This window comes from Carlito syrichta, unplaced genomic scaffold (assembly GCF_000164805.1).
Source record: "Carlito syrichta isolate Samal-C Ts95f unplaced genomic scaffold, Tarsius_syrichta-2.0.1 Scaffold133743, whole genome shotgun sequence".
Taxonomy (NCBI): Eukaryota; Metazoa; Chordata; class Mammalia; order Primates; family Tarsiidae; genus Carlito; species Carlito syrichta.
In genome coordinates this window covers 412,854-435,879 of record NW_007077839.1, presented here as the reverse complement: position 1 = coordinate 435,879, position 23,026 = coordinate 412,854, and the positions used below count along the sequence as shown (strand labels likewise).

Sequence of the window (23,026 nt, the reverse complement as noted above, 5' to 3'; positions counted from 1 at the left end):
GGCACATGCCACCACACCCAGCTAAGTTTTTTTTTTTTTAGAGGCAAGGTTTCATTATGTTGCCCAGGCTGGTCTTGACTTCTGGGCTGAAGCAATCTACTTGCCTTGGCCTCCCAAAATGCTGTGGTTACAGGCGTGAGCCACCACATCTGGCATTTTGATGTATTGAAACTGCTGTTAGTAGGTCAGCTGTGTTAATTGCTTGCTGGCATTGTTCTTAGTAACTTTAAAGTCTAGTTTGGGAGACAATCATGTATCCTTAAACAATTACAGAAGTGCTTCTAAAACTGTGATCTAAGAATTTTAAAATCTTATAGTTATATTCATATATAAGCTAAAATATGAGGTATAGTGTATTTGGTTTTCATCTCATAAACTAGTATCACCTGGTTTTGGAACCTGTTTTTTGTATTCTTTTGTAAGATCACTTTGTTGCAACTGATCATTTGAAGGAATAGTGTTTGACATATGTATTTTTTTTTTGGATTCTGCAAATGCTGAAATTTGAGATGTACTGATTTGAACACAAGAAACCATAAAGAGTCTAACTGTGAATATAGATGGAATGTACATTGATAATAGAGATGGGGATCTGTGGAGTGAAGTAACTCTGACTTTACTACTCTACTACAGATGTAAATTTATTTTTGCTTTTTAAATAGTAATACCTCAGTGACGTGCTTCTCAAATTAGAAGGTATGCAGTTGAGGTTGTGAGATAATTTCCTAAGAATTACAAAGCTATAGGTTAGACTTTTTGCATTGACTTCACATCTGCAAGCTCTTCCTCAACATCTGTGTGGGGGAGAGTGGAGACTGACGTGGGCAACCAAGGTTTTGGAGCAGCTCATAGGCCAGACTTCTGTGTTTTCCAAAGCTAGAGATACTGTCAGATCCTTTGACATCATAAGATTTATTAAGTAAGGGTTAAGTGATCTAAGGTGTTCATCTTTTATAAACTTATATATTATGGAATAAAATATAATTTTTTCCTGCTTTAAAAGTTCAGAGCCAATATTTTTTTTTTTTTTTGAGTTGGAGTCTCACTCTGTCGTCCAGACTGGAGTGCAGTGGCCGCTCCCGGCCACCGCAGCCTCGGCCTGCTGGGCTCCAGCGATCCTTCCGCCTCAGCCTTCCTAGTAGCCGGAATTACAGGCATGCGCCACCACACCCAGCTGATTTTTTGATTTATTGTAGAGATGAGGTCTCACTGCCCAGGCGGGTCTCGAACCCGCGGGCTCAGGCAATTCACTCACCTCAGCCTCCCAAAGGCGCGGGATTACAGGCTGAGCCACCGAGCCCGGCTCAGAGCCAATATTTTAAGGAAATTTTATTCTTGGATGATTTAGTTTATAGTAGGTTTTCAGATGCTTTTAGGAGAAGGTTAGTCTCCTCTTTTGTTAGGAGTTCCTTAACAGAAAAAATCTGAGGATTGCTGTCATAGGGCACAACATGGAGTAGTTGGGAACATGCCCTTACTTTCTAGGTTGCATCCCGATTCCGCCACTTGCTAGCTCTGTGACCTTGGACAGGTTATATAAACTTCTGTACCTTACTTTCCTCATCTTTGAAATGGAAATGATAATTGTACCTAGGATAGAGAGAATTAAATGGGTTATGCAGTGTAGGTACAAGTCCTCACACATTTTAAGTGCTCAGTAAATTCTACCTGGAAAGTTACAGCAGATTGAGATGAACAAAAGCTGTCCCAGGTAGAGTTTTTTTTCATATTCTGTATTTCCTAACTAGTTTTAAAGCTGGCCAGAATGACAAAGATACTTTATGAAAAGAAAGACTGAGGAACTTCTTCAGATGAAAGAAGAATAATGAAACACAAAAACTTAAATATTCAGCCGGGTGTGGTAGCGCGTGCCTGTAATTCTGGCTACTTGGAAGGCTGAGGCGGAAGGATAGCTGGAGCCCAGCAGGCCGAGGCTGCGGTGGCCGGGAGTGGCCACTGCATTCCAGTCTAGGCGACAGAGTGAGACTACAACTCAAAAAAAAAACACAAAAAACTTAAATACAATGTGTGGTCCTGAATTAGGAAAAATATTACAAATATAGTATATTATTAGGAATTCTAAATATGGATTACTTATTAGATAATACGATTGTGCTGATATTAAATTTCCTGAATTTTACAGTTGTAGTGTTAGCAATTGAAAAATATAGGTAGCTCTTCTTATTCTCCATCATGGTGCAGGATCAAGGTGAAAAGGAGAACCTCATGTAGGAACTTCGCATCTGCCAACTCTGCCTCAACATCTGTGTGGGGGAGTGTGGAGACAGACTGACCTGGGCAACCAAGCTCATTGGCCAGACTCCTGTGTTTTCCAAAGTTAGATACACTGTCAGATCCTTTCGCATCAGGAGGAATGAAAAGTTTGCTGTCCAACTGCACAGTTGGAGGGGCCAGAGCAGAAGGAATCCTGGAAAAAAGGGTTGGAGGTGTGGAAGTATGAACTAAGAAAAAATAACTTCTCAGATACTGGAAACTTTGGTTTTGGGATCTAGGAACACATCGATCTGGGTATCATATGTGACTCAAGCATTGGTATCTATGGCTTGGACTTCTATGTGGTGCTATGTAGACCAAGTCTCAGCATTGCCGACAAGAATTGAACAGGCTGTATTGGGGCCAAACACAGAATCAACAAAGAGGAGGCTGTGCGCTGATTCCAGCAGAAGTTTGATGGGATCATTGTTCCTGGCAGATAAATTCTCACTTCTATCCAAAAGGTCAATAAAAAGTTTTCAGTGAAATTTTAAAAAGAGAGAAAAATATAGATAAAGGCTATATAGGACTTAAATGAACTAGTTTTGGAACTTTTCAGTAGTTGAGTTTAAGAATGCTAAAACCCACATTCAACTTCTGAAATAACAAGACAACGAATTTATTGTTACTATAGCAAGAGACACTATACTTTTCAGGCACATTTTCTCTGGTCACAGAGATTGCTGATCTTATAGTGGAATTTTGAGAAGAGTGGACTTTCAAGGTCCTGTATGGGTTGATATTTGTCGATACGAGGTCACTTGAGTGAGATTGCTAGGACTGATTGACACAAGGAAGTGGGCTTATTGGAGTAAGTTTGTTCCTGACTGGCTAACTTTCCCAGGCAAGCAGCTGTCACAGGTTTATCGACTTGAGAAAATTTGTTCATTCAAATGAGTTTTTGTCATTCTCTTGAATAGGTTTAAAACAATTTAGTGGCTACTTGTTAAGGCCACAGAAAGAACTCTTAGAGATGTGGAAATTTGAAAATATTGCCAGTGTAAATTTTTCTGTAATTAAAAAGCTAGAAACATTGTTAGAATTAGAGAAAGTATTATTATTTTGTGTTGAAGGACATCTGAAAACATGATATCCACTTACAAAGTGAAAATATATTTATCATTTTATCTGAACATAAAATTTTTATATTTCTTATAAAAAAGCTACATAACGTACAAAGGTGTAAAGTGAAAATCATTTGTTAATACTGTCACACAGAGATAGTCACTGTTAACATATTACTTGTATAGATTTCTTGATTGTATTCTTACGTGGTTTGAATCCTGACTTTTTCATTTAATAGATGTAATACTTTGGTCTGGTTACTTGGCTGCTCTGTGTTTCAGTTTTTACATCTGTAAAATAGGAATAATCTTCTTTTTTGAGTTGGGAAATAAAATGAATTAGTCTAAATAAAACATTTAGACCAGTGTCTAGCACATAGTGCTGTATATAATTGCAAACAAATGTCTTAGAATGGACATAATATAGTGCTATTATTACTATATTATGTCCATTCTAAGACATTTGTTTGCAATTTTCTGCAATTGGGATTTATGTTAACAACTGATAATAATAGTGATGGGCAGTTTTAAAAATTGTTGTTGTTTTCTTTGTGGTCCATAAAATAATGATATGTCTTACAACTGATAATGTATCTTAGATTGTATAAAATACAGTATGTGTGCATCTATTTTTATAATACAGAGTGAAGTCATATAATGCATACTGTTGTACACCTTCAAAAATTTTTATAAGGATATAGTTTCAATGTCAAATACAGATTTACTTAATTCTGTATAGTGACTACATGTATAGTGTTACGTGGATATGCTGTAATTTATTTACTGTTCATCATTCTTTTTTTTAAGAGACAGGGTCTTGCTCTGTCACCCAGACAGGAGTGCTGTGGCAGCCTCAAACTCCTGGGCTCAAGGGATCCTCCCACCTTAGCCTCCTAAGTATCTGGAACTACAGGCATGTGCCCTATGCCTGGCTAGTTTTTTAATTTGTTGTGGAGACGTGGTCTTGCTGTGTTCTTCAGGCTGATCATGATCTACTGAACTCAAGTGATCCTCCTGTGTTAGCATCCCAAAGCACTGGGATTACAGACGTGAGCCTCTGTGCCTGGTTCTTCATCTATTAAACAACATTTTGCTTTCATGGAAGATTTTAATAAGTGTAACTTGGGGAAAGAGGCATCACCAGGGAGGATAACCTGAGTGGAGATCGAGACAAAAAGTGCAAGTTGTATTTGGTGACTATTTCTGTTTGACAAGACAGGAAGTTTGGGGCAGATTATAAACTGTATTGAGTGCTGGGTTAAGGACTTTAGTTTTTTCCCCCCCAATATTTTGTGGAGTCATTCAACACTGAAGAGTAATTGGAAATATTTTTTTTTTGTTGGGTTTGCCTATAACCCCATCCATATAGTAACTGAATGGATTGACATCAGCTTAAAATGGTTGTATTTAACGTTTTTATTAATAATGATAAAGATGTAGAAAATATACTCATTAAGCATAAATATGTGCTTATGAAATTGTGACAAATAGCAAAAGAGGTTGGATTATAAAATTAAGGTCCTATGTTATCCTAACAGGGTACTATGGTGGATTGAATATTAATTGTTAAAAATTTGTAAGGATAAAAGGAAGATTTTGCCCTTCGTTTAATAGAAATTAAAAAAAAAATTCCACAAGGATGGTTGTTCAAGTATGGTTTGATTTAGTCAACAGTACATTTGGAAAGAGTATCTGGTTTTAATGAAGAATTAGTTGTATCAGTGGAAGTAGCTCATCTGGAATAAGATCTTATCTAGTTTGTTCTTGTTAGCACTTATTTGTAGTTTGGAGTACCACACTGAAAGAAATATAAAAAAGTTGGAGTGAGTTTAGGAAGGAACAAACAGGTTGGTGAAGGAAGTCAAAACTATTCTGTATCAAGAGTAATTGGGGTGTGAGGGAGGGAAGGCCATGGTAGTAGTCTTTAAAGTAGTTCAAATTGGTTAGTATAGCATCAAATATGGCTCAGTGTAGTTTAAAAAAAAAATTATTTCTAGTGTCAATTCTAACTGTTTTCAAATGTTTCCCTTCATTTCCTATGTTCTTTGAACATTCTGTAAACTTGCAGGTATGTGCTGTGTTGGCATATAAGAAAAGTAACCAGGCAGTGGTATCTGAGGGTATTTGAGAAGGGAAATGCAGACTATGAGCGGGAAACAGTTGATGAATTTCAACTCAAATTCTAATTTTCATTCATTTTTTTCTGTTTATAATTTTGTTATAAACTTAGTGATTAAATTGCCATTAAAACTGTTTTCAGAACTACACATCCAGTCTTTTTTGAATTTTTATTATATAAATTGGTATCATGGATCATACATTATTGCACCTTTTGGCACATGAGAAATTGTAAGCTCTCATACCGTGTAGTTGGTGGTCTGGGCCCAAATTCTTTCTCTTATTATTTTTCAAAGAGACAGGGTCTTACTGTGTTGCCCTGGCCAGCCTTGAACTGCAGGACTTAAGTGATCCTCCTGCCTCAGCCTCCAGAGTACCTAGGGCTACAGGGATGTACTGCCACGCTTAGTTTCTTTTTCTTTTATGTATCCCTCATTTTGAAAGTATTTTTGCAATTTAATTAATATTTTATGATTCTTGTATAAGGTTCATGGAAGGACTTTAAATTCCCTTTAAGAGAAAGGAATACCTTGAGGGGATATTGCTATTATTGGTTGGATTATTAAAATGTTTACTTTATATGCTTTTTCTGTTATTAGTTATTATACAAAATATTATCAGTATTTTACAATCTAAGCTGTGACAGGCTCAGTTATTTACTTGAGAAACATTGAGCATGAATTTGCTATAGCAAACATTGAGTTTCAAATTTTCACTTTGGCTAGGAATAAACTTTTTTTTTTTTAAACAGATCAAGAAGTTGGTGTATGTTTACCTGGTTCGATATGCTGAAGAACAGCAGGATCTGGCACTCTTGTCCATAAGCACTTTTCAGCGAGCTCTGAAGGTAAATAATGGAGTGAGTAGGCAAATAACTACAAGGTTTCTGCACAGTTGAAAGTGTGTCATGTAAAGAAGTAGAGTAATAATTCACTAAGTAGCACAGTAGTGTCTTGAAAGAGTTAAAAGGCCTCCCATAGATCCTCTTCAATAACCTTGGAAAAGAACTTATAAAACCAACTGGAACTTTGCCATATATGTTGCAGCTTCTGAAATTTGTGACCTGCAGCATTTTATTATTATGAAACTCTAAAAGCCCGGAACATTTAGTAATAAATGATCAGCTAGAATTATAACCATTACTTTTCTTTAAAGCATTATTTAGATAAATAAACATTTATTTACTTTTGTCATTTTTCCCATTTCCATATACTGGTTGTTTATTTAAAATTAAGCAGTTTTCTTTTGCTGTTGTTATGTTACACATAGCAATACTGTACTACTAACTGTGTCATAAAGATGTCCTTGAAATATTGTAAACTTGAAATTTTGGTGAATATTTTGTCACTGTTTTTAGGACCCAAACCAACTAATTCGTGCAAGTGCTTTGAGAGTTCTGTCAAGTATTAGAGTGCCAATTATTGTACCTATCATGATGCTTGCTATTAAAGAAGCTTCTGCTGACTTATCACCATATGTTAGGAAAAATGCAGCCCATGCAATACAAAAATTATACAGGTAGGTGCTTTGTTAACAGTCTACCAAAGATCTCTAATGTCACATGGAATATTTATATCACAGATGCTTATTTTTATTGGCTTTTATAACTAGCCTATCCTTATACTAAGTAGATCCAATGATTATATTTTTTTCCCTCTACAAATATTACTTATACATCTTTAATTTTGTTTTAGTTATAGAGACCCTATTCAGGTTTTTACTTGAGAGTCTGTTAGGGCCTGTGATAATTTGTATGTTTTATAATTTAAAAATAATCAGAATTTGAATTCTCATTTATATAGTCAATCATATATATGATTAGAAAATTGAGATTTTTTTTTTTTTTTTTTCTCTTAGGTGTATTTTCCTCTCAACACACTTACTTTGCTTCTGGTGCTTTCTTCCTTGTCTGATTCTTTTCCAGAGCTATTTTATTAAATAATTTTAAAAAATACAGTGATTTTTAAATATATTGTCATGCCATATTTTACCATTTTACAAGTGTCATATGATACCCTAGTCTCTGTGGAAAACTTATTGTCCAAATAGAGTTATTTGCAACAATTTGGTGTTACTTTCTGCTGTCACTTATTCTGCAAGCTTTTTTGAGACCCTTTTCTGTTTCTGGTATTGTGTCCATTGTATTGTGCTGTGTGCATTAGATGGAGGAAAACAGTAGAGGATGTAGTACTTACGAATAGCATATCACATATTGAGGGAAAAGATTAAGCATATGCCAAATAATTAAAGGCAGTCTTTAATGGATTAAGTTAGTAGCATTTGGTAAATATGTATATACAAAGATACACTAGCAATGTCTTTGATAGAACAGTGGCCAGACAGTATCATAAGTGTTACTAGAGAGTAAAGATATAATGGAATAGGATTAGTTATGGAAGACTGCTTTGAGAAAGGAAATTTCAGCTGAAATTTGAAAAATTAAAAGATGTGAATGTTCAGATAATTATAATGGTTTACAATAAACTTACATAATGTTTGTAAATAGTAAAACCTCATCTTCTTAGGTTGAAAGTCAGACAAAGTTTTATAATGCTTCTCACTCATTTTTTCTCATTAAACTTGCAGGATAAGGTCCATGCTCACTGTAATGGTTTAGAAGACCCTCTGTCACTGGGCTCTGGTTTACCTCTCCAGCCTTGATACTTGCCTTCTCCCTGTCTTGAACTTGTAGTCTGGTAGCTCAGTATTGCCTATTAGTCCTCTACAGCAAATATTTTAATTTCACTACTACCTCTTATTTTTCTTGGTTTTCGATAGCAGGTTTTATAAGGCACATTTCTATCAGTGAACTCGTGTAGTATAAAATTATTTGGGAATTTCTATATTTATTTTTGACAATTATGTATCCATAGTAAAATAATAATAATAACTACTGTCTTGTCCCCCCCCAGTTGAAAAAAGTTTCATGAGGTTTTCCAACCTTTTTTAGAAGTAATTTGTTTTTTAAATACGTCCTGAATTGCATTAATATGAGCAACTTTAGAGGTAAAGATTAGTACACACTTACGACAAAAACCTTTCTATTTTTCCTTTTTTTTTTTTTGAGTTGGAGTCTCACTCTGTTGCCCAGACTGGCCTCCCAGCCACCACAGCCTCGACCTGCTGGGCTCCGGTGATCCCTCCGCCTCAGCCTTCCAAGTAGCCGGAATTACAGGCATGCTCTACCACGCCCGACTGATTTTTTGATTTACTGTAGAGATGAGGTCTCGCCGCCCAGGCAGGTCTCGAACCTGCAGGCTCAGGCAATCCACTCACCTCAGCCTCCCAAAGGCATAGGATTACAGGCTGAGCCACCGAGCCTGGCTCCAATTTTCTTTAAATTTGTTTTATATTTGTTTCTATCTTGAAATAATTCTTATTCTCCCTTGCTCTTTTAAGTTTCTTAGCATCCTTGAAATGGTGAACATCATTTAAAGCTAGAATTAAAGGGGAAAATGTTAATGTAAGTGTTTTTTATATTTTAGTCTTGATCCAGAACAGAAGGAAATGTTAATTGAAGTAATTGAAAAACTTCTGAAAGATAAAAGCACAGTAAGTAATATCTTTTTATGTAATTGATGTAAAATTTGCTTTATTTGCATAGTATTTACCATGTATATTTGATATACTTATTTTTATTTATTTCAAAATGATGTAAGTATTAATGGAGCTCATACCTATTTTAAAAATTTTTGAAGAACAAAAGATTTCATGTAATGAGAAGAATTGCATTTGGAATTTTAGTTTGTTACATGTTTCTTCATCAGAGTCTGAAGAAGGGGAAGTTGGGGAAAAAATATTCTTTAACCTGTGGTAAATTGTAGACTGCTTTTAGAGTTGAAGTTTTTATTTCAAGAAATGATTTATTAGGATTTTATTTATTTATTTTTAACTTTACAATTTTTTTTACTTTAAAATTGTGGGGTACAATTCAGGGTTAGGTATATAAATATTCATTGTGCAGGTACCCTTTGTTGATGAGGTGTGCTCCCACTTCTCCATATTAGGATTTTAAAAGGCTTAATAAATCACCTGGGAATAAATAATTTTCTTAAAATGGAATACTGACGAATACTCCAGAGATATTGAAAAATTAGAGGGGTGTGTTTTAGTATTAAAATACTGAAACATTTTCATATGTACAAGGTTATTTTATTGACTGCTAGGGATGCTCTTATTAGCTAAAATGAGTCATCTTTTGGGAATGTGTGGATCTCTTACTCCATTCTTCCCCAGCCTCATTTTTTGTGTGTAATGACCTGATAGCAAGATCCAGGAATGAGGTGACTCATGGAGTCTGGATTACTGGTGTACTGGTGGTGGCTTAGATGGGACTTTTGTACTTCCTTTATATGAATCATAACTACCAAGGTCATCTTAGGATGCTATCATCAGGAGGTATGTAATAGCTGTGTGTAGCAGATATCTAATATGGTAGCCACTAGTCACATGTAAACTGTTGTTTTATGGATTAGCATATAAGCCATAAAAATATGTTCTATTTATATTTGAAAATGTAAAACTAAGAAATATATATGATCTGTTCTGGGTAATGCTCAGTGTAGAATTGAGAAGAATGTATATACTGCTGTTGTTGAGTGAAGTGTTCTATAGATGTCTGTTAGTTCTGCATTGTTTAGATCTTCTTTGTTGATACTATGCCTACTGGTACTATTCAATATTGAAATCAGGTTATCCGAATCTCTTCATTTCTGACCGTGTTTGCTTCATCTACTTAGGAGCTCAGATGTTTGTTGCATATATGTTTATAGTTTTCAAATCTTTCTTTTGTTATTGTAAAATTTTCCTCTTTATAGTAACACTTATTTTTTTTCCTTTTTGAGTTGAGGCTGCCTGGGCTAAAGTGTAGTGGCATGATCATGGCTCACCACAGCCTCGACCTCCTTGGCTCAGGAGATCCTTCCATCTCAGTCTCCTGAGCAGCTGGTACTATATGCATGCACCACTATGCCCAGCTAATTTTTAATTTAATTTAATTTTTTTGTAGAGATGATGTCTCACTATGTTGCCCAGGCTGGTCTTGAACTCTTGGGCTCAGGTAGTCCTCCCACCTTACCCTCCCAAAGTGCTGGGATGGCAGTCATGAGACACTGTGTCTGGCCAACACTTCCTCCTTTGAAGTCTATTTTTCCCAATAAATAAAACTATTCCAGCTTTGTTATGGTTGCTCTTTGTGTTATTTGCCTTTTTTTATCCTTTGACTTTCAACCTTTATATTTTTTAATCTAATGTATGTCTCCTGTAGACAGCATGTAATTGGCTCTTGTCTTTTTATCCACTATGGCAATATGTGCTTTTTGATTGGATTGTTGAATCCATTGGTACTCAATGTTATTATTAATACAGTTGGATTTTAAGCTGCCATTTTACTTGTTTTTCTATCTTATGTCTTTATTGTTCCTCATTTCTTCTTTACTGCCTTTTTTTCCCCACATCAGTTAAGTGAATCTGTTCTAGTGAACATTTTAATTCTTTGTTCTTTTTGAGGATCTCATTCTGTTGCCCAGGCTGAAGTGCAGTGGCATGCTCATGTCTACAAAAACCTCAACCTGCTGGGCTCGGGCGATCCTTCTGGAAGCCTTAGCCTTCCAAGTAGCTGGAACTATAGGTGCACACCACCACACCCAGCTAATTTTTTGTATTGATTTTTTTAATGGTAATTTTACATCCTGCTTCTTTACTGAATTCTGTTGTTTGAACTAGTTTTCTCATTCATTTTTGTTTTCTTACATGACAAAGAGTCTTTACATTTAAATGACCATTAGTACACCAAGTAATAACATGTAACAAGTTCTTGAACTCTTATCATCTAGAATTTTGATTAAGATACATTAAAAGCAGTACAAACAATTGTTATTCTAAACACTAGCAGGGATAGACCACCCTAAGACTGGCTGCTGGTTCACATAGGTTACAATAACTACTTAATACTTTTTCATAGATAAAGGCTCTGACCTTCAAGAAAGCATTGGGGGGGGGGATTGTTTAATCCCTTTCTTCAAATAATTGCTATTTTTTTTTTTTAGAAAAACTAGATCTAACTGAGAAAAAGTAAAAATTGATGTGTATGTTGCCTGAGCAAAAAGACATAGGAAGACAGACAATGTATGTTCATTAAGTTTCCAAGAAATATGAGGTAACAAGGTGAAATCTTTAGATAAATTCTTAAGTCTATACAAAGAAGCTAGATTTGTTACTCTTCAAAAGCGTATTGTATATTACTGTATAATATTAAAAAATAATTTAATGCTTTTCATAAAAATATAATTCGAGTTTTGCTAAAGCATCATATTCTATGAGAGTATCTAAGATGCCAGTCTATGGAGCAGGCGCTTCTATTTTCTCCTGTTCTTTTCTGTGGTCATTTTCATAGATTTCTGGCTGGATGTTGCAGACAAGGCCAAGAGGTTATGCAGCAAGTGTCCTAAATCTGTTCTTGTTTATTTATTTTTCTTTCTTTTTTTTCCTTTGTGAATGAATCATTATCTGCAAATAGATTTATTTTACTTCTTTACTTCGCTTTTCCAGGGCTCTAATATCTCATGTCTCATTTTGTTGGTTAATACCACCACTGCAACAGTTGTAGTAGTGGAGGCAGTGGGCGTCCTTGCCTTGTTTCAACCGTATTAATAGTTAACAGTTTTAGAACTTATTTCTGGCAGAGTATTTTGTTTTCTTTTTCAAAGATTATAGTTTTAAATATTCTGCTTGTTACTTTTTTCTTCTTCAAGGATTCCGGCTTCATACATGTTGGATCATCTTTGCCTGTCTTACATTTCAATCATTCTCTCTCTAAACCTTTGTACGTCTTTCTTTATCTCATTTTTATTCTCTTGGTTCTTTTTGTACCTTTCTTTAATATCCTTTATTAAGTTTTAATTGAACAATTTTCTTCAAGGAGTACCTTGCAATTTAGTTTTCATGTTGGATTATTCCTACCACCCCCTTTGATTTCTTTCCTGGTTTCAATCAGTTTTGGTTTCTTTTGTTAATTTCTGTTCTGTTTTTGACTTTGAATTTATGTTCATTTTTTTCTATGTTCAAATGCTTCTTTTGAGAGTATCTAAGTCATTTTGGAGGGTTTTCTTTTTCTTCATTACTGATCTTTTTTTGTGGGTAATTTTTATCAGTTGCATATCAGTTGATTTTTCTGTTTTCAACACTTATAAATTATTTGCATCTTTGGACAATATTGGTGGTTTAATTTTCAGATAGCTTGCAGAATTCCTAGTGCAAGAACACTCTGTGAGAATAGTAAAATATGTTTTCTTATTAGATGACTTTTTTGAGAGAGGTCATGCATAGGATTGCCATGTATTATAAGATCATTTTTAGATAGATTTTGTGGGACTCAAATTTTCCCCTCCTATTTATTTTTTTCCTTATCTTGCCATTTCCAAGGAGCTCTCCCTCTACTTTTTTTTTTTCTAAGATGGCCTGATTGTATCATTTTATCTTTTCTTTAAGTCTCTTTCTTATAGTCTGTTTTGATCTACTAAGAATCTTTTTAGTATTTTCACTCTTAGGGTGTTTTTTTCTCTTTCTATTTTTGGTTTACTCTTATGCTGACCACCAACTTTTATCTGCTTTGTTCCAGGCAGTTTTTTTTCCCCACACTGTCTTTTTGAAGTTTTGTGGTTATGTATAAGCATGAAAATACCCTCTGGGATTTAGGGCTTATTTACATATATTTTGAAGTTTGGAGGTTCTCTGTTTTTGAGTTAGGCTTAGGGCATGGGCTTTCGTTTTTTGTTTCTTTGGGATCTGGGTTGGAAGATTCAGATTTACGCAGGCACTGTTGACTTGTCTCTGCAACATTTAAACTGCTTATGTTTTGAAAATATTTTCAGATAATTTTTCCCTTTGTGTGATCATATTTCATGGTAGAAAAGTTACAAATATCCTGATACCTACACAGATATTTATGATCTTCTCTTAATTATTACCTTTTTTGGGTCATGTGTGATACTTTATTGAAGGAAGATAGGTACACTCCCCCTCACCCTACATTTATAATGTCAGCGTTGACATTTCAAATCAATGAAGAATCAAAAATCATTTTCATTAAAAAACAACTCCTAATTAAATGAATCAGGTCTAATTAATTTCCACATTTTTGAAAAGGAATCAATTTGCTGTCAGTAGGAGTTTCTTGGAATCATTATCATGATGATACCACTGATGTTGCTGATAAATATAAATTTGAAAGATGTTAATCTTTTAAACTTTCTTCATTTTAACCTCTGTTGCTTTGGAGACATACCATATGTTGCTTCTTCTAGGCTATAGGAAGATTTTCTTTGAGTCGAGACCTCAAAGAAGATGAAAAGAATCCTCATTTTCAGGAAAGGTAGAACTATAAACATATTTGTACTAGAGAAAGACCAGTATTTATCAGATGATCAGTTCTTTTCTAAAAATAAATCACTATGGGTTAGGAACACAGTTATGGTAAAATATTTGCATATTTTAAAAGATATTATAAAAACCTTACAACTGTAGTCAATGAAATTAAATGGAAATATTTACTCTGTATTCCATCATTCCCAATCAACTGCTATAATTTTTCATTATGCAGTTTTTAATTGTATATTCTTAAATTTTATACCATTTTCATTCACCTTCTCAACATATTCTAAACACTTTTCTACTTTACTACAAACATTTACTAATGTTTACTTTATGAATTCATTTAAAAAATTTATAACACTTTCACTTGTTTTTCTTTAAAATGTGGAAATCCATGTTTGTTGATATTCTTTTATGTAGAACACCTAAAAAGCAAGGTATCATTTATTTCCTTTTTCTTTCCATTTAATCTTAAAGAAATCCTTTTGATAGCATTTGACTTTCTGATAGAAAATAGAGTTTCTTAGGAAAACAAATTAGGTCAGTACCTACTGAGAAACTGATTTATTTTTTGATGAGAGTTTCTTCTTGTTAATTTTTGCTACAAAATTATTTTGAATGAATAGATTGGTAGTTTATAGCTAAACTCTAGGAGTAAGACACCATTTTTTAAGTTATTGATTTAATGTTGGTAAAGCCTCACTGTTATGGGCAAAAAAACACCTCTGATTTTGTGGAGATGTTTTATTGTGATAGATCTATTATCCAGCTATTAGAAGATAAATGACTAATCTTTCCCATTTTCCATGCCTCAAGAAAATTGAAATAAGAAGGGGAATATCATTTGGGCTGTATGATTAGGGCAGGTTGGATGGCCATTAATTTAAGGAAAGAAAATCTCGGCAGCATTGGCCAACTTACACCATATTATCAATCAAACCTTGATGCACTTCTTGTGATGACCCAGCACTCTCAGGTTTTTGCAACGTTAATTAGAATTCATGACAAAATAGATGCAAGGAAACGTTTTGTACCCTTCATAATTTTATAGAAAATTTATTGTTATTAGAGGAACCATTTGCTTAGTGTGATTTTTTTCATTACCAGCTTGTCAACTAGCATAGATAATCTAGAGAAAATATGAACTCCGTAGATGGGGTGTCACTTTTGTTGATGGTTCATGTAGTTTACCTTGGAGCACAGCTAATGGCTGAAGTTCATAGCAACAACACAGAAAAACGTGGCTACCAGGGGAAGATAAATGAACCATGTTTATTGCTTTAATATAAAAAATACATAAATGGAAAACTGCATTTGAATTTGATGAGCTCATTGCTAGTTTTGTTGGAGTGATTTATATTTCCCCTTACATGAAAAGCTACTATTGACACAGTGAGATGGAAATTAACTGTCTGCTTTTTGGAAACCGATATTTTTGGTTTTAAAACCTGAGTAGATCATTTTATTTTAATTCTGAATGTTTTATAAAATATTGAACATTTAAGAGACCAAAATTATTAATTTTTCTGCTAGTATTTAGCTCAGGATCAGATTTTTAAAACTATACAATGAAGTATCTAAAATGGTCAGTTTTATTTTATAAAAGTACTCTTTATTTTCTAATTATTTTTATGTTTCCTTAAACTTTATTTGTACTAAAGTAATTGCTAATTTTCTTTCCTTTTTCTTTCAGTTATATTTGTTAGTACTTTAGAATGTGTCAGTCCTTTGGAATTATTGTGTATTTTGGCTCTTGATTTAATAAATTTAATATTGTATGATAGCTGATATTCCATTTAATTGTTTGGTATCTAAACATATTTGGAAAAAAATAATTTTAGGTTTAGATAAAATAACTTGATTTTATTTTGTTGAATTGTTCGTTCAACTGTGTGGATCATTTTGTTCTGAGTGATATTCTTTATTTTTGTACTTGAACACCCTTTGCCAATTGATATAGGTATTATCATTGATATATAGTATAGATGTTTATATTTCACAAATAATGAGTTATTCTATAGTTTGGTCTCATATACTTAGTTGTTTTAAGAGATTTTAAAATTATGCTAATGCTAACCTCATAGAAATACAATTATCACAAAATAATTTCTGAAGAGTAGTTTTTGCTGAAGACAACAAAATGTGGAGTTGAAAACATGAACTTAACTTCCTTTCCATTATCAATAACAAATGGAAAATTATACGTGTAACACATTTTTATTTAGTTCACACAAATAATCAATTCTTTGCTTTTTCGATTGAGGTGCATACATGCTGGGACCAGCAGGCACCAGTACATGAGCAGGGCTGGAGTCAATAAATGCAGCTTCACGTTTATACTGATTGGTAATTCGTAAAATCCCCACAGGACTTGAAACTTGCTTAGCATAATAGCACGTCTATATTCTGAGCTGTTTTCCTTCAATTGTATTGTTGGTTGCATATTAATAAACTAAATGTCAGCCAAGTAGAGGGACAAACACTCAAAATATGAATATCATTGTAGCTAATATTTTTCAAAAGTACCATTTCAGTAAGTTATATTTCTATTTAATTGCTTATTTTAAGTCATTGGGGAAATTTTAGACACTAAATTGGAGATCCCTGGTGTTCAGAAAGAATATGATATTAATTTGTTTTTCAAAACCATAATATATTGTGGGCTCACTGTACATGTATCAGTGGTACATATGTAGAAATAGTTGTATATTTAAATATTCTGCTTAGCTTGTATCTTTAGACTAAAAGGATCTTAATTTTATCACTTTGTGAGGGCATGAACAATTTAAAAACCAACATTTATGATTCATTAATTGGTCTTGGAGAAAACTGCCTTTTATTGGTAATATATTATTACAATTTACGCACATTGTTATAAAAGTGGTGATAGCCCAGGTGATGTACTAAAATTTCAGCCATTATATTTTCTTTGTAAACAAAGTCCATTCGTAAAGACATGTGGATTAAGATGTGTAAGATTGGAAAATATTTTTACACTAAAAAACCTTATGCATTTCTCATATACTTTTTAATGTAAATTCATTGTAGAATTATTGTCATTTTAAACTGATACAGTGTTATTGTCTTGGTTCTTTTTCTGAATATTGTTATGAACAGAGTAGTGAATTTTTAGAATAGAATTAGGTTAGTTTTAAAAATGAAAAATGTGCATGATTAATGTTTAATCTGTACATAAATAATTTATTATTTATCCTGATGAAATAAAAATTGAGTTTACCTCTTTTCAGAATAGTATTTGTTTTCCAGACATATTAGAGCTATTATGATTATTCTTTGAGAGATAGATACTTTAAAATTTGTTATTTGAATGTGATCATTCATTTTAATGGAATGACTGAGTACTTTAAATATTGATTGGCATGACACTGATTATACCACTACAATGCCTGAGTATTTGGTGGGGGGGAGTAACTCTTTTTAATAAGTTACTATTTCTTTCTTGTTTAGCTTGTAGCTGGCAGCGTTGTGATGGCTTTTGAAGAAGTATGCCCGGATAGAATAGATCTGATTCACAAGAATTACCGCAAGCTATGTAATTTACTAGTTGATGTCGAAGAGTGGGGGCAGGTTGTCATAATTCACATGCTGACTCGATATGCTCGGACACAGTTTGTCAGTCCTTGGAAAGAGGTAAGTGTTGAGTGGTCTTCTACTTATCAAGTAGACTGAAAGAATGAACGAGCTTTTAAAAACGTGTACAAAAAAAATTAAGACTAATAAAATATAGAAATGTGCATATTTAAGGAGGACTCATTTTTCTCATGTTCTTTTAGAAAAGCAGGAAACCAATATAAATGCAAGAATAATTGTCCATTATTTTGGCACTGACTGATAAGTATTTAGTAGCATAGTATATAATAAACTATTAGTATGATGTCTGGCAAGAGGCCCTTGATAGGAGCAGTAGCAAGATACAGTACTCACAGTGTCATTGCCAAACCATGGTTTTTTTTGTTGCCAGTTACTTTCACACCTTTGAGTCCCAGCTGTGCCAGGTACTCATTTGTAAAAGTGGGTGATGTGATTCTGTAAACATGTGAACTTATACCTAAAATAATTTCTTACCTTTCCAGATAAAAATTGTTGAACTTTTAAACTACTTTTCTTTTAGTTTTTTATTTCTAAAATATGCTTTTCTCTTCTTCACTTTAGCTGGTAGTATTTTAGTAAAATTTATAATTAAATATACCTTAAAGTAGAGTTGTTTTCTTTGTGCAAATTAACATAAGAAGCATACCTTATTTTTTTCATTATATTGACAGATTAGAAAATTTTAATTTTATCACATAGCTTGTAATCAAGATCCTCAGTATGTATATATTTAAGATTGAAGTATAAATTGTAAAGTTATATAAAGAAATTCTTAAATATTATAAGAATAGTACATTCTAATAACTTTTGCAGTCTTATTTTTTTAAATGTAGTATTATAGGTTTTAAAATCAATTGTGTAAAAAAAGATTAAGAAAACCCTATTATGTCAGTGGTTTGTACACAAACTTATGAATAGGCCTTGCATGCCCAGTACGACTTGCTTTTATTAATCAGAAATAATATTTAAGGGAGAGAAACATGTAAATAAAATAGAAAATTGTTTATAATACATGCTTGAAATGACACATCAAGCTTGCAAACAATTATAAAATGTTGATCAATATTTTCTAAATATTGTTAAATTAAGTTATAAAAACTTAGTATTTTTAACATTAAAGAGTATTTAAAAGATTTTATTATAACTTCATCAAGAAGACTATACTATTAACTTCTATCTCACTTTTAATATTAACAGTGATTATGTTATTCTACTTAAGCACTGAAGTACATTTTGAATTATTGACATTTAAAAGTCTTATGTTGCATAGGGCCCTTATATTGATGAAATTTTACTATCCTTGTAAACCTTAATTTTATAAAGTTAATTTTATTTGTTATTGAGCAAAGTACAGTTTTGATGGCACTTTTGTTAGATTAAGCAACATGGAAATATCTCAGCCCTTTTATGATAATTTTGACAAGAGATTTTTGTTACTCAGCAACTTATTTGTTTGATTTCAGCCAATTCCTTTCAGAAATTCTGTTCAGATTTTTTTTCTCCTGTTTTGTAAAATCATAGGTAACTTTGGGTTATCTAACCACTGTCACCATTTAAAATTTTTAATTTTACTTTCCTATTTGTGTCACATTTTCAGTAGCTGTATGCAAATGATCCTTTGCTTTGTTATATAGAAACTGGAGTTAAATTATATACTTGCCATATATTTTTATATCTAAAAATATGTCACAGATAGTAAAATCTTTGTTTCTGTGGTTTGTCTGTCTGTTTTTCTGTTCCTTGAATTTTATTTTATCATATTTTAGATAAAATTCATTTGTAAAGCTATATACAAAAGCAAGAAAATTAAATTCTGTACTGTCATATACATTTATTCTTTTGACAGATAATTTGAAAAATTGAGACTATATTCAGTCTTCCTTTGTGTTTTCACAAGTTAACTCGATGAAGATCAACTATTACAAACAAGAGATGAAGGCTGGTCATTGTCCCTGGCACACAGAAATGGGCTAAATCGTTTCTTCTCTTTGCCACTTATTTGCAGCCCAACCTTGGCTTGAGTCTAAATGCTATGGTTGTTGCCCTGATTTAGTGGTTTTTCGAATGTGCACTTCAGCCCTCAGGGTGCTTTAGCATTGCCACAGGAACAACCAAGGGGGCCTTGATTCTCTGTACAGCCTTTCTTTGGCTTCCTTTTTTATGCAGCTTTGCTTATGCCTTCCTTTGAGAAAGGTTGCTTTGCTTAAAAGAAAGAAAGAAAACCACTTAAGTAGAAGATTTGTAAGAGTTTAGTTAATTCTAAGCTTCTGTTTTTGTTTTTTTTAAGTTATAAAAGCAATTCAGGTACATGGTGAAATAAAAAAACAAATTTCCTTGAAGTTTCCTATTATTGGCAACCATTTAATTTCAGTTATACGAGTGGTTGGTTTTAAATTTTACTTTGGATAAGACATTTCACTTTATTTATTAACTTAAGATGGTATCAGTTGACCTCAACCCATGGAAAAATTTTTCACTGACTGTTTAAGTTCTGTTTAAGTGTTTTGTTTAGCTTAGAAAAGTCAAGATAACAGGCTTGTGTTTGCATGCGTACATATGTGTAGTTTAGAACCAACATGAAAGATTTGAAAGGATCCCCCTTTAATGTAGTATTAGAATTAGGGATATAGAAGATATTTAACTCTTGATACAAATACATTTTACAAAATTAAGGTTCCAGTGGGTGATCAACATTAGGATCATGTCAGTTTCTCATTCATCGTGTTAACCTATTTCAGTTTTTTTCTGTGCTAATTGTGATTTTGTTTTACTGAGAAACTCTGCAGTGAGCAGTCTAGCCATTTGTAGCTGGGAAGATTTCTGGCCTAAACTTGGTGTTACTTGTAACTTTTTTTTTTTTTTTTGAGTTGGAGTCTCACTCTGTCGCCCAGACTGGAGTACAGTGGCCGCTCCCGGCCACTGCAGCCTCGACCTGCTGGGCTCTGGCGATCCTTCCTCCTCAGCCTTCCAAGTAGCCAGAATTACAGGCATGCGCTACCACGCCCGGCTGATTTTTTGATTTATTGTAGAGATGAGGGCTCGCTGCCCAGGCGGGTCTCGAACCCGCGGGCTCAGGCAATCCACTCACCTCAGCCTCCCAAAGGCGCGGGATTACAGGCTGAGCCACCGAGCCCGGCTGCTTGTAACTTTTTAGGACTATACACGGTAGTTTTAGTTTTAGAAGTTGGCAAACTAAATCATAAAGCAGAGTTTGACCGGTCGGAAGAAACTGAGAAGTATTTAGCATTTATATCTACTTGTTGTTTCACATCTGATGTTGTAAAAGGCATACCCTGTAGTAAAGAAAGATTAATATTATTATAGAAGACAAGGTGGAACACTGCTTAGCAGAGGTAGTCCTAAGTGGTTATCTTCCTTTTTTATCGTTTTACCATCAACACTTACTTGAGTGTGCTATTTCATGGAATCAGCTGAGTAGAAATGTCTTTGTTCAAGCCCCCATTCTTTTGACCTACAGGCAAAAGTTACTTACATGCTGTATAAACCCCATTTTATGAAAAATTTACGTTTTTACTTTGAAGTAAAAGAATTTACCAATGGGAAAGCATTGTCACTAAAATAATATATTGACATAAAAGGTATTTAAAATTTGCTGCCTATAATACCAAATTCATTGAAGTCAAGCAGTTTTCTCTAAAGGGCTAAGAGGAAATGTGAAGATTAATATCATGATGTTTTAGACATAATGATTTATCATTTTTGCTGTGCTTTCTTGTGTAGTATTTTATTTCTGATGGAGCAGTTATAATATCAAGTTTTAGATAAAGAAACTAAGGTACAGAGTTTACTAACTCACCTAAGATAATGCTTGTAAAAAGTGAAGCAGAAATATAAACAGTTATCTGATGGCGAGGCCAGCATTCTTTCCTTTATAGTCTACTATCTCATGACTTTTCAATTAAAACAATTTTTTGGATACCTTGTCAAGTTTTTGTGTATTTGCTCATGGTGTTCAGTCAAACCAACTTCGAAACCACAATTCATAGTGCTCAGACATTGCAATTAGCTAAAACCATAATTAAATTTGCTTTCAAAGAGGAAAAATTATGTTTCTTATTGAATTTTTACAAAGATTTGTTTATGTTAATATGCTTGAAGGGTGGCAAAATTGTTTTTTGAGGAATTGAAAATTAATAGACATACTTTTTGAGATGAGCTGATATACATGCTTTTGTCAATAATTTCTCAAATGAACACATCATATACAAACAAGCTTCTTCGGGGACAGAAGAGATTTTTAATTTAGTTTATTTGCATCATTATAGATCAGTATTTAGGCTGTTTATATGTAAATGTATGATTTGAGGAACAATTAAGTGTTGACAAAGTAGATTGCAGTCATATCAATTGCAGTGCATTTTCCATAATTTTTCTAACTGACATCTTTGATGATAAATAGTGGATGCCAAGTCAAAGCCGATTATACAGTGCACTAGGAATTCATGGGGCTGTCAGGGAGAAGACCGATTGACTTTAAATTTACATATTAATGAGAAGATTTGTTAAGAGGGTGCTTGACTATAGAAAATAACAGCGTATTTATAGGGCACGACATTTTATAAATAAAGCTGATGCAGGAAAATGGAAATTAAACCTTTTAGGTTAATAAATTCAAGAGACTGCTAAAATGCATATTTGCATTTTTATTTTCTTAAATTTACCTTACTCTTTGCAGTTCATGTGGGTTGTTTTTTATTCTAGGTCAAGTTTGTATAATTTTCAAGGATATAAATTACTTAAGTATTTTCTTTGTCTTTCAAGCCTATTATGAGAAACTACTTGAAGCATAAATGTAAATCTCTAAGACTGAAGTTGATTTTGTAGAATTGATAGATTTAAAAATAAATATTATGAAACACAATAAATTCTAAGAGTGATTTGAAATAAAAACCAAAATCCTTCAGTGGCATTAACTGTAAACTGAAATGAAACTCTGACACTGGCCCCTGTTAGGAATACTTTTCATTTTATGAATCTAGCTCTTTACAAATGATTTTCTCTAGGAGGTGACAGTTTTGCAAGAATTATCAAAATATTTTACTTCAGTGATTTGGAACTTAAGTAGTCACTGTTACTTTTTAGAATATGAATCCAGGTAATATAATTCTGGTGGCAGTCTATGCCATTTGGAGTCTTAATTTACTTTCGTTTTTCTCTTTATATCTGTACTTTAGATATAAAACTTTATGTAGGTTTAAGAAAGTCTACGTTGAGAATTTTGTTTAAAGAGTTTTTAAGAAAAGTTCTTAAGTTTTGCAGAGGGAGCTATAAATTATATACATAGTTTTTGATGGGCGATTTTCTGCAGGTATAAAGGTACTTCAGAGAAAGTGCTTCGTGAACTCCACATCCAAGTCTTGTCTTAAGGGACCAAAATGTTAGAAATTATTGAGTTTTAATTTTCTTTACCGGCTAATTTTTTTTTTGTAAAACAAATTTTGTTTGTGCCTAACCGAGGGAGTGTTATTTCATCTTACTATTTTGTGGATTTTTTTCAAAAAACAAAATACTGAAGCTGGTTGCAGTGACTCATGCCTGTATTCCCTGCTCTTTGGGATGCAGAGGTG

General features: G+C 33.2%; 1 protein-coding gene and 1 pseudogene across 1 annotated transcript in view; both read left to right on the top strand.

Moving 5' to 3' along the window:
• AP3B1 (adaptor related protein complex 3 beta 1 subunit) overlaps positions 1-23,026 on the top strand; it is a 245,200-nt gene that overhangs the window by 24,661 nt on the left and 197,513 nt on the right. The window contains exons 3-6 of the mRNA XM_008049368.2: positions 6,208-6,303; positions 6,814-6,974; positions 8,942-9,008; positions 17,295-17,477. Coding sequence (XP_008047559.1) covers positions 6,208-6,303; positions 6,814-6,974; positions 8,942-9,008; positions 17,295-17,477 — 507 coding nt within the window. The remainder of the gene's footprint in view (positions 1-6,207; positions 6,304-6,813; positions 6,975-8,941; positions 9,009-17,294; positions 17,478-23,026) is intronic.
• On the top strand, positions 2,194-2,717 carry LOC103250775 (annotated as a pseudogene).